We start from the raw sequence: 11,625 nt of genomic DNA on the forward strand, positions 1-11,625 counted from the left end.
TAAGGGACATTATTGAAGTGGCCAGTGATTCCTAATCTGTGTCTATAGGCAGCCACCTCTGATGTGCAAGTGATGTCTGATTAGCAGTCTGATGGCCTTGAGATAGAAGCTGTTTTTCAGTCTTGGTGCCAGCTTTGATGCACCTGTACTGACCTCACCTTCTGGATGATAACGGGGTGAACAGGCAGTGGCTCGGGTGATTGGTGTCCTTGATTATCTTTTTGGCCTTCCTATGGCATCGGGTGCTGTAGGTGTCCAGGAGGGTGGGAAGTGCACCCCCTGTAATGCGTTGCGCAGACCACACCACCCTCTGGAGAGCTTTGTGGTTGTGGGCAGTGCAGTTGCTGTACCAGGCGGTGATACACAATTGAGAGCATCCTGTCGGGCTGTATCTATAAAAGTTTGAGGGTTTTGTGTTAAGCCAAATTTCATTCGCCTCCTGAGGTTGAAGAGGCGCTGTTGATGCGCCTTCTTCACCACACTGTCTGTGGGGGTGGACAATTTCCGTTTGTCAGTGATGTGTACACCGATACTCAAGTTTAAATTTGTTCCACCTGAGTGAGTCTAACTACAAGTCAGAGACCACTATGACACACCAAATTCGTTTGATGGGTCCTTTTCGTCTTCTTCTATTGCCTCTTAAGGGGAAAGTAATCCAAAAGAAACTGAAATTAAACATACTACGTTACTGAGTTTGGGTAATCCCAAAATGACATTACTTAGAAAGTACAGGTTACATTTAGAAAGTAACCTACACAACCTTGCCCATGACCAACCAGCAGCCAATTCTAGATTATTTCCCATTATTTAGCCTGTTATACATTACCTCTTGGGTGCACTTCCCTATACCACCACTACTCGAGTGCATAGTGTAGTGCCCCCAAACTCAACTCTGGACCTCAAAGCCAATGCTTTTTTATTTTCTTCCATTGTTCCCCTCTAAATCAGGGACTGATTTAGACCTGAGTGCAATTAATGATCAAGTAGAACAAACCAGCAGGATGTGTCCTTACAATTCTGTAAATGTTTACAATTTGTTCGCTCGACATGGTAAGATCTTTGTGTCGGTAAAATTAATTGTGCGTCGAATTGTGGTGAAATTTCTTTTGCAATTTGATAGAATAATCATCATGTTGAGGTAAATTTGCAGTCACACGTTGCTATGATGTGTGGTCATCCCACTGCAACTTGGTAAAGCATGCAGTTGTCTACACTACAGGGTGCTGAAAGCGCACAGTGATGAGCTTGATGCTCCTTTCCAATAAAAATCAAGGGTCTTAATTTGTATGCTAGTGACATGAACAGTGCTTAGCTGCCAATTAACAAATTATCTTGCTCTTATCCAGCTTATCATATAACCTAACCTGTGTACACCATCAACAAACTTGTCTAGAGCATACGAACCAAATTGGGCAAATTTGCCATTTATCGCAACACTGCGTGACAAAACTAAATCTGTAGAGCTGAAAATGCCATAGAAACACTGACCTTAATTCAGTACATGAAACTTCATCACGCAGCCTTTTATCCACAAAAAAAAGTGTGATGGAAACACCTCTGGTGGGGAAATGCATATTTTTAAAATGCAGATTTGCTCACATTTGTATGAAAATACGTAGCAAATTAGATATTAATAGCTAGGTTTCTAAGTATTTTGCCCCCTCATCGGGAGGTTAATCATTTTCACAGCAAGGCTTGAATTCAACGACACAAGCTCTTTGAGACACAGTTTCAGCATATACAACAGGTCAGAAACCATGTCATTCTCTCAACAAGTTGTATTAAGTAAAAATATTTATTCTTAAAACAAAATTACAATTAAGGGAGAGATACAGTAAAGACATCTCTCATCACGTAGCATCTGGATATGAGAACATTACAGATCTGGCTTTTAACACAATTGAAACTCCAAGATCAGAGTGGGAGTGGATGGCCATTACATATTGTGCTGGAAACAGACCATAGTCCTTCATAATGTACTTGTGAGTAGTCCCTTAAGAAAAAATAAAATAGAAGTAACTGACAGGACTGCAAGCTACACTACAACTAAAATGCAGACTGAGCATTCCCACACACTCACCTTGACAATCTCACATACAGCTAATTATAGTTACCACCAAGCACTTCAGAATCCTAAAAATAATTCCTTAAAAACAAACTAAAGATAAAACAGACAAAGTATACCTGTGAAACTCCCATGACGGTTTCCAGACAAGACATACACACTACAAGCACACAGACAACAAGCACACAAAAAGTTTCATCTGACCTCCTACCAACCTTGTGGAGGCCGGCCATGTTTGAGTTCAGTTCAAGCCCGCTTGATTGGTCGACATGGAGAAAAATCCATAATCAAGGTACAACTTTCTCACAAGTCCTGGAAACATGGATGTTTCAGAACATGTCTAAGGAGGTTCTTTTGAAGTCCACCTTGAAGGAATTGATGATAATAGTCCAGAACAAAGCCTGTTACAGTCAATGGCTGCATTCACACAGGCACCCCAATTTGGAGCTTTTTTTCCACTAATTAATTGGCATTTTGACCAATCACAACAGAGCTTATCTGATTGGTCATAAGACTAATTAGTGAAAAAAAATATCAGAATTGGGCTGCCTATCCAAATACTGCCAATGTGGCTATTACTAGGAGTTGGTGAGAAGAGGTTAAGGAGAAGTGGAGTGTTCAGTAGAGGGCTTCATTGTTGCTGCTTCGTGGCCTCTTGATCTTCTCTATGTTTTTCAGGATCATGTCATGTAATGTCACCTGCAAGCGGATGGGGTTTGGTTATTAGTCAACAAATATCTGCGCCAGAACATGACAGGCTAACATAACATTGATACAACTTGGTTGAACAGAGCCAGAACAGTGTGCATGTATTGCTCACATATTGATTCCTCAGCTCTGACACAATGATCTTGAGGCTGATGTATTCCTTCTCGTCTATTTCAGTCACCGTGCGCTGGTAGTCCTCCTGCAGAGAGACAGATGAGACAGATGGTCAACAACAAGAGACTCGGGGCAGCAGATTGGATGTGGATGTAAACAGTATGCAGTTAACACTTACCACATGAGGGTACTTTGTAATTTTTGAGACTAGCTTCGCTCTGGTGATGTAATACCTGTTGAAAACAAATGTTTGAGACAGTCCAAGGAACCGTTTTATAGATTCATAAGGGAATTTTGTGAAGTAAATAAAAACACAAGGTAGTGCATACTGTGGCATACCTGGAAATTTGGTCCAGGTAAGAGGCTGCCTCTCCTTCCACAGTCCTGAGCTCAGCAACAGTTTCCTCCTGTGGACAGAAACAACAAGACCAGCATCATCTGACAGAAAGGCAAAAGAGTGCAATTTCTGCACCCTAGTAATGGAGATTTGTTCATGTTCGGAAAAGTAGACCAGAAGCTAGACATGTGAATGTCTCTGCACTCATACTGATGGGAAAGTATAATACCTGGATGGATACACCAAAGTTGTTACCATCCTCTATTCTGGGGATTAAGAGCTGGACCCACATTTTGACCTGAGAGTGAGAGACATACAGATGAGACAGTCATTTCTTAACAGTAGATCTCCACTAAACAATTCAGTGGGAGAGCCCTCAAAAAGCAATCAATAAATCCCTCAAAGAAAAATGGCTGTGTTTGTGGGTACATACCGTGTTGCATTTCTCTATGAGGGTTCTTATTTCTGGCTTGACTCTTTCGATCAGGTCCACCAGCTGGCCGTTGCTCTTTATCATGCCCCCTGGCATGACAAACACCTTGGGGCCATCTAGAGAGGTGGGATTGAGAGGTCAAATATCCAAGCAGTTTCTAGCTAATATAGAATACAGCAAATCAGTCAAGTGTAGTCTACTATTCTCTTCTATCAAGAAATTTATTAAAGATGAATGGTTCTGGCAAAAGTCGGCATTGACAGACATTAAGAGATAGTGTATTTTACAGTACAGCAATGCCATCAGACGTATTATGCAAGTATCAAAATGGCATGACTACAGGCAGTAGGGTTTACCTTGACAGTTATCGTCGAGTCCATCTTCCATTTTCCGTTTTCTGGAATTTTGCTATAAAACATTAACCACGCGTTAACATAGGCATTACTTCTGTTACAGGTCTCCCTTGATCAAAGGGGTTCCACATTTTCTCCCTCGAACAGTAATGGTCAAGTGCATTGAGCACAGTGACCTGCTGAGAGTCAATGAGCCATTCTGTTTATGTCTCATTAACATTCCTTCACAGTGTTATGTTAAAGTGAGTGAGAGTGCTGGTGTTGGCTATCCTCCACTTTGTTCAGGGTAGTCTCTTTCAGATGTGGAACATACCCTTGTGATCAGACTAATGAAGTTGTTAGGCAGTGGCAATATAAACAAATGCTAGCTAACTGTGGGTGCAGGCCTTTGTTCCAGCCAAGCAGTAACACACCTGATTCTACTTTTCATAGTCTTTTTATTTCACCTTAAATTTAACCAGGTAGGCCAGTTGAGAACAAGTTCTCATTTACAACTGCGACCTGGCCAAGATAAAGCAAAGCAGTGTGACACAAACAACAGAGTTACACATGGAATAAACAAACGTACCGTCAATAATATAAAAAAATATATATACAGTGTGCAAATGAGGTAAGATTAGGGAGGAAAGGCAATAAATAGGCCGTAGTGGCGAAGTAATTACAATTTAGCAATTAAACACTCGAGTGATATTAAACACTGGAGTGATAGATGTGCAGAAAATTAAATGTGCAAGTAGAGATACTGGGGTGCAAAGGAGAAGAAAAAAACAACATGGGGATGGGCTATTTACAGATGGGTTATGTACAGGTGCAATCTGTGAGTTTCTCTGACAACTGATGCTTAAAGCTATTGAGGGAGAGTCTCCAGCTTCAGTGATTTTTGCAATTCGTTCCAGTCATCGCCAGGTCGCAATTGTAAATGAGAACTTGTTCTCAACTTGCCTACCTGGTTAAATAAAGGTGGGGGGAAAAAAAATAAAAAATTGGCAGCAGAGAATTGGAAGGAAAGGCAGGCAAAGCTTTGGGGGATGACCAGTGAGATATACCTGCTGGAGCGCGTGCTACGGGTGGGTGCTGCTATGGAGACCAGTGAGCTGAGATAAGGCGGACCTTTACCTAGCAAAGACTTATAGATGACCTGGAGCCAGCGGGTTTGGCGACGAATATGAAGCGAGGGCCAGCCAACGAGAGAATACAGGTCGCAGTGGTGGGTGGTATATGGGGCTTTGGTGACAAAACGGATAGCACTGTGATAGACTACATCCAATTTGCTGAGTGTTGGAGGTAATTTTGTAAATGACATTGCCGAAGTCAAGGATCAGTAGGATAGTCAGTTTTACAAGGGTATATTTGGCAGCATGAGTAAAGGATGCTTTGTTGCAAAATAGGAAGCCGATTCTAGATTAAAATTTTGGATTGGAGATGTTTGATGTGAGTCTGGAAGGAGAGTTCACAGTCTAACCAGATACCTAGGTATTTGTAGTTGTCCACATATTCTCAGAAGTCAGAACCGTCCAGAGTACTGATGCTGGACGGGTGGGCAGGTGCGGGCAGCGATCGGTGCATTTAGTTTTACTTGCATTTAAGAGCAGTTGGAGGCCACAGAAGGAGTTGTATGGCATTGAGGCTCGTCTGGAGGTTAGTTAACAGTGTCCAAAGATGGGCCAGAAGTATACAGAATGGTGTCGTCTGCATAGAGGTGGATCAGAGAATCAGAGAAGCAACATCATTGATGTATACAGAGAAGAGTCAGCCTGAGAATTTAACCCTGTGGCACCCTCATAGAGACTGCCAGAGGTCCGGACAACAGGCCCTCCAATTTGACACAATGAACACTGAGAAGTAGTTGGTGAATAAGGCGAGGCAGTCATTTGAGAAACCAAGGCTGTTGAGTCTGCCGATAAGAATGTGGCGATTGACAGAGTCGAAGGCCATGGCAAGGTCGATGAAGGCGGCTACACAGTACGGTCTTTTATCGATGGTGGTTTTGATATCGTTTAGGACCTTGAGCGTGGCTGAGGTGCACCCATGACCAGCTCGGAAACCAGATTGCATAGTGGAGAAGGTGCGGCGGAATTCAAAATGGTTGGTAATCTGTTTGTTAACTTGGCTTTCGAAGACCGTAGAATATTCAAAAGGCACTCGCACATCTGAGCAATCTTATTTGCTGGTGCGTGGCAACAATTGAACACGATGAAGGAAAAAGGAAACCGCACACTGCTCTTGATAGTAAAACCGATATTTAATAAGATTACGTATCGGCCACACGGCCTTCGTCAGAGCTTTTGTGATTGAAAAAAAATTAGCACCCTTATGTAGACCTGGCCCCACCAACATCCGTTCTACACATCGAAGGGGGTTGGAGGCGAAGGAAAAACAAATAAGTGCTACCAAATATAACAATATGCATTTCATAAATATTACAAAAGTGTATAAATAAGGCGTATTGAACACGTCTGTGAAATCTCAATGAGGACATAGTAAGTTTATTAGTCACTAGGTACATCGTACGAAAAACGTCAGAATAATCAAAAGAGACATATTTCATGTTCAAATTCATAACATACATAGGCATTTCATCATTAAGTCCTTTAGGAAATAATGTCTGGAGGGTGAAAATCCAAAAACATTCTCTTTTACTCAGAGTATTATTAATATCCCTTCCCCTGTCTGATATCTTAACTTTCTCTATGCCACAAAATCTAAAGGTGGAAATGTCATGCTTCAGGTCATTGAAATGTACAGCGACTGGATAATCCCTGTCGTTTCTCCTTATTTAACTTATGTTCACTAATTCTCTGTTTGAGAGAGCGGGTGGTTTTACCGACATAAGAGCCCACATGGACATTTAATCATGTAAATAACATGGGTGGTGGAACACGTAATAATGTAATTTATTTGGAATATTGTTGCATACTGTTTCTTAGAAAGAAAGGCAGGGTAGGAAAGATATGGGTCTGTAGCAGTTTGGGTCTAGAGTGTCTCCCCATTTGAAGAGGGGGATGACTGTGGCAGCTTTCCAATATTTGGGGATCTCAGACAATACGAAAGAGGTTGAACAGGCTAGTAATAGGGGTTGCAACAATTGCGGCGGATAATTTTAGAAAGAGAGGGTCCAGATTGTCTAGCCCAGCTGATTTGTAGGGGTCCAGATTTTGCAACTCTTTCAGAACATCAGCTATCTGGATTTGGGTGAAGCAGAAATGTGGGAGGCTTGGGCAAGTTGCTGTGGGGGGGTGCAGGGCTGTTGACCGGGGTAGGGGTAGCCAGGTGGAAAGCATGGCCAGCCGTAGAAAAATGCTTATTGAAATTCTGAATTATCGTGGATTTAAAAAAAATTGGCGGTGACAGTGTTTCATTGCCTCAGTGCAGTGGGCAGCTGCTGCTCTTATTCTCCATGGTCTTTACAGTGTCCCAGAACCTTTTGGAGTTTGTGCTACAGGATGCAAATTTCTGTTTGAAAAAGCTAGCCTTTGCTTTCCTAACTGCCTGTGTATATCGGTTCCTAACTTCCCTAAAAAAAGTTGCATATCGCAGGGGCTATTCGATGCTAATTCAGAATGCCACAGGATGTTTTTGTGCTGGTCAAGGGCAGTCAGGTCTGGAGTGAACCAAGGGCTAGATCTGTTCCTGGTTCTACATTTTTTAAACGGGGTATGCTTATTTAAGATGGTCAGGAAAACACTTTAAGAAAAACCAGGCATCCTCTACTGACGGAATGAGGTCAGTATCCTTCCAGGATACCCGGGCCAGGTCGATTAGAAAGGCCTGCTTGCTGACGTGTTTTAGGGTGACGGGTGGTCGTTCGACTGCAGACCCATTACGAACGCAGGCAATGAGGCAGTGATCGCTGAGATCCTGGTTGAAGAGAGCAGAGGTGTATTCAGAGGGCAGGTTGGTCAGGATGATATCTATGAGGGTGCCGGTGTCAATCAAGATCTGATTTGCTAAATCAAGTGTGTTACCTGTAACCATGGGGGCAGCAGGTAGCCTAGTGGTTAGTAGTTAGCCTAGTGGTTAGACCGTTGGGCCAGTAACCGAAAGGTTGCTAGATCGAATCCGAGCTGACAAGGTAAACATATGTTGTTCTGCCCCTGAACAAGGCAGTTAACCCACTGTTCCTAGGCCGTCATTGTAAATATGAATTTTTGTATTGAATGTATACACTTTCATGATACTGATTTGATGCAAATTAGAATCCATGAACTTACCACATCTACTCCATCATGACTATTGTTGAGAATGATTGGGTCAGGTACTTTGACGTTTATCTCGGAGTGGATATCTTTCAGGTCTGCGACATTCAAAATGGGCTCCTGGAAAGGATGAAGAAATCAAGTCAGTGTATTTGTCAAATGCTTACGGGCCCTTCCCAAAAATGCAGAGAATTTGAAAAATAACAACACGTGGAATAATTACACAATGAGTAACGATAACTTGGATATACCAACTCGATGTGCCGGGGTACGAGGTAGATATGTACAGTTGAAGTCGGAAGTTAACATACACTTGGGTTGGAGTCATTAAAACTCGTTTTTCAACCACTCCACAGATTTCTTGTTAACAAACTATAGGTTTGGCAAGTCAGTTAGGACATCTACTTTGTGAATGAGAAGTAATTATTCCAACAATTGTTTACAGACAGATTATTTCACTTATAAAACTCACTATGACAATTCCAGTGAGTCAGAAGTTTACACACACTAAGTTGCATGTGCCTTTAAACAGCTTGGAAAATTCCAGAAAATTGTGTCATGGCTTTAGAAGCTTCTGTTAGGCTAATTTACATCATTTGAGTCAATTGGAGGTGCACCTGTGGATGTATTTCAAGGCATACCATCAAACTCAGTGCCTCTTTGCTTGACATCATGGGGAAAATCAATAGAAATCAGCCAAGACCTCAGGAAAAAAATGTGTAGACTTCCACAAGTCTGGTTCTGTCAGGAGGAATGGGCCACAATTCACCCAACTTATTGTGGGAAGCTTGTGGAAGGCTATCTGAAACGTTTGACCCAAGTTAAACAATTTAAAGGCAATGCTATCAAATACAAACAATTAGTATGGAAACTTCTGACCCACTGAGAACGTGAAATCAATCATTCTCTCTACTATTATTCTGACATTCCACATTCTTAAAATAAAGTGGTGATCCTAACTGACCGAAGACAGGGAATTTTTACTAGGATTAAATGTCAGGAATTGTGAAAAACTAAGTTTCAATGTATTTGGCTAAGGTGTATGTAAACTTCCAACTTCAACTGTACATATACGTGGGGTAAAGAGACTAGGCAACAAGATAGATAATAAACAGTAGCAGCAGTGTATGTGATGAGTCAAAAGAGAGTGCAAAAGGTTCAATGCATATAGTCCAGGTATCTATTTGGTTAACTATTTAACAATCTTATGGCTTGGCGGTAGAATCTGTTCAGGGTCCTGTTGGTTCCAGACTTGGTGCATCGGTGCCGTAGCTGAGAGAACAGTCTATGACTTGGGTGGCTGGAGTACTTGACAATTTTTAGGGCCTTCCTCTGACACCGCCTGGTATTGAGGCCCTGGACGGTAGTGCGTACGACCCAGGATGCCAAGCCATTGCCATACCAAGCAGTGAGGCAGCCAGCCAAGATGCTCTCAATAGTGCAGCTGTAGAACGTTGAGTATCCGAGGGCCCATGCGAAATATTTTCAGCCTCCTAAATGGGAAAGAGGCATTGTCGTGCCTTCCTCACGACTGTGTTGGTGTGTGTAACTGATGTGAAATGGCTAGCTAGTTAGCGGGGTGTGCACTAATAGCCTTTCAATCGATGACGTCACTCACTCTGAGACCTTGAAGTAGTTGTTCCCCTTGCTCTGCAAGGGCTGTGGCTTTTGTGGAGCCATGGGCAACGATGCTTCGAGGGTGGCTGTTGTCTATGTGTGCAGAGGGTCCCTGGTTCGAGCCCAGGTAGGGGCGAGGAAAGGGACGTAAGCTAAACTGTAACATGTGGACTAGAGCTGGGTGATATGGACAAATCCAAAGCGCAATAAATTGCCTGAATTGATGCAATAACAATAAGTTATAACATTAATGTGCACTACAATTATTATGTACTACTGGTTTGATGGTTGTTGCCATCAACTGTTCCATTAAGAATCACCCATATTAGCAAGTGTATTTAACATCAAATTTCACTAGTATAGGCTACATATCGTAATGATTGATATCGGCAAAATTCTTGTGATTGGTGTTGATCATTTTCGGTTTATCGAAAATATATACGGACACAGGAACTTCAGGCTCTCAACCCACTTCACTACAGCCACATCGATGGAGGCGTGCTCAATACTTACCCTTAATTAAGGGGCCCTGGATTAACCTAGAGTCTATTTTGACAATAAAATGTACAACAATAGAATCCCTGTTATTAGAATATGAATTACCTTCAGAAAGCTGTCAAGTTCCAGCAACTTTTTGGGGAAAAAGTCTGCGACCAGGTTCTCAGCCTAGTAAAGAACAAAGTTTTTTTTTTAAATCAATGATCACGTGTCCACCAGCATCAGTATATACATGATGCCTCCACTACATGACGACTCCAAACAGTTATTTGTGGTTTTTGATTGATAGTTATTTGTGGTTGGTAAAATGTGTGAAATATAAGACTAGGACCATCAAAAGTCTAAAATAGGAACATGATGACATAATATTGCTACTCACCTCACCCGTGATCCGCTCTCTGAAGGCGTCAACCTGAGAAAATAACAATTTTCGAACACATCTTATAAAACGTGAGTGAAAGTAAAACCATGTTGAATGACAGTCCAATAACACCACGTGCCATTTGATGGGAGCAGCTGTTCTTAACACCATACTTCCCCCCGTCTGTAGCTAGCAGGGGACCTATCTAGTTAAATTTGTACATATGCTAATGTTATCGCTCTCCCCAAGAACTGTTAGTGTTACAACAGATTAAATTGGAAATAGAGTTACTAACGTAACTAGCTAACGTTGCCGTTTCTGCAGAAAAAGACAGCCCGCGTGCTTAAAATGTGTGATGCGGGATACTGTAGATAAACAAACAAATCGCTACTGTCCAGTCTCAACAGGATAGATAAACAAACACCACTTACTGAGCTCAGATTTTTTCAATTTAACATTCATAGATGTTGTGCTGTGCTAATAACGTAGCTAGCTACTATAATCAATGAGCAAAATGCAGCTAACCTCCCTAGCTAGGCCTGGCAAGCATTCTCAATTATTCAACTTCTGCATCAAAGAAATTGTGAAAACATTACCTTTGTTTTGAGGTCATTGTCTACCTTAATGCCTTTTGAAGACATAATTTGAAATAAATCAAATTAACTGATATAAACAAACAAAAACGGTTTTAAGTGGCTCGTTGTTGCTTTGCCGCACACTGCTTCGAAATCAAGTTATGACGTAGGAAAGATGCGACTCGTAAAACAACCACGTGGACCAAAAAAAGCGCATCACTAGCTATGTTTCTCGTGGATTATTTTACAATTTAAGATTATATACTGATAAACAAAAGTTACGTCCATGTATTACATTAACTGTGCGTCAGTGTTTATTTTTACACAACATTGATTCAAATATGCGTTTCTGTCACGTGGTCGTATGG

At 41.7% G+C, this 11,625-nt stretch overlaps 1 protein-coding gene across 1 annotated transcript; it reads right to left on the reverse strand.

The window, feature by feature from the left end:
* Positions 1-1,763: 1,763 nt before the first annotated feature.
* LOC139364820 (proteasome activator complex subunit 3-like) lies at positions 1,764-11,608 on the reverse strand. Its single transcript, XM_071101950.1, has 11 exons — positions 11,279-11,608; positions 10,701-10,733; positions 10,427-10,489; positions 8,222-8,326; positions 4,014-4,065; positions 3,658-3,773; positions 3,454-3,522; positions 3,227-3,294; positions 3,066-3,120; positions 2,886-2,972; positions 1,764-2,764 (listed from the first exon to the last, which is right to left on the reverse strand). The coding sequence occupies exons 1-11, from the start codon at positions 11,321-11,323 to the stop codon at positions 2,684-2,686; spliced, it is 774 nt and encodes a 257-aa protein (XP_070958051.1). The 5' UTR covers positions 11,324-11,608; the 3' UTR covers positions 1,764-2,683.
* Positions 11,609-11,625: the final 17 nt, after the last annotated feature.

This window comes from Oncorhynchus clarkii, chromosome 13 (genome assembly GCF_045791955.1).
Source record: "Oncorhynchus clarkii lewisi isolate Uvic-CL-2024 chromosome 13, UVic_Ocla_1.0, whole genome shotgun sequence".
Taxonomy (NCBI): domain Eukaryota; kingdom Metazoa; phylum Chordata; class Actinopteri; order Salmoniformes; family Salmonidae; genus Oncorhynchus; species Oncorhynchus clarkii.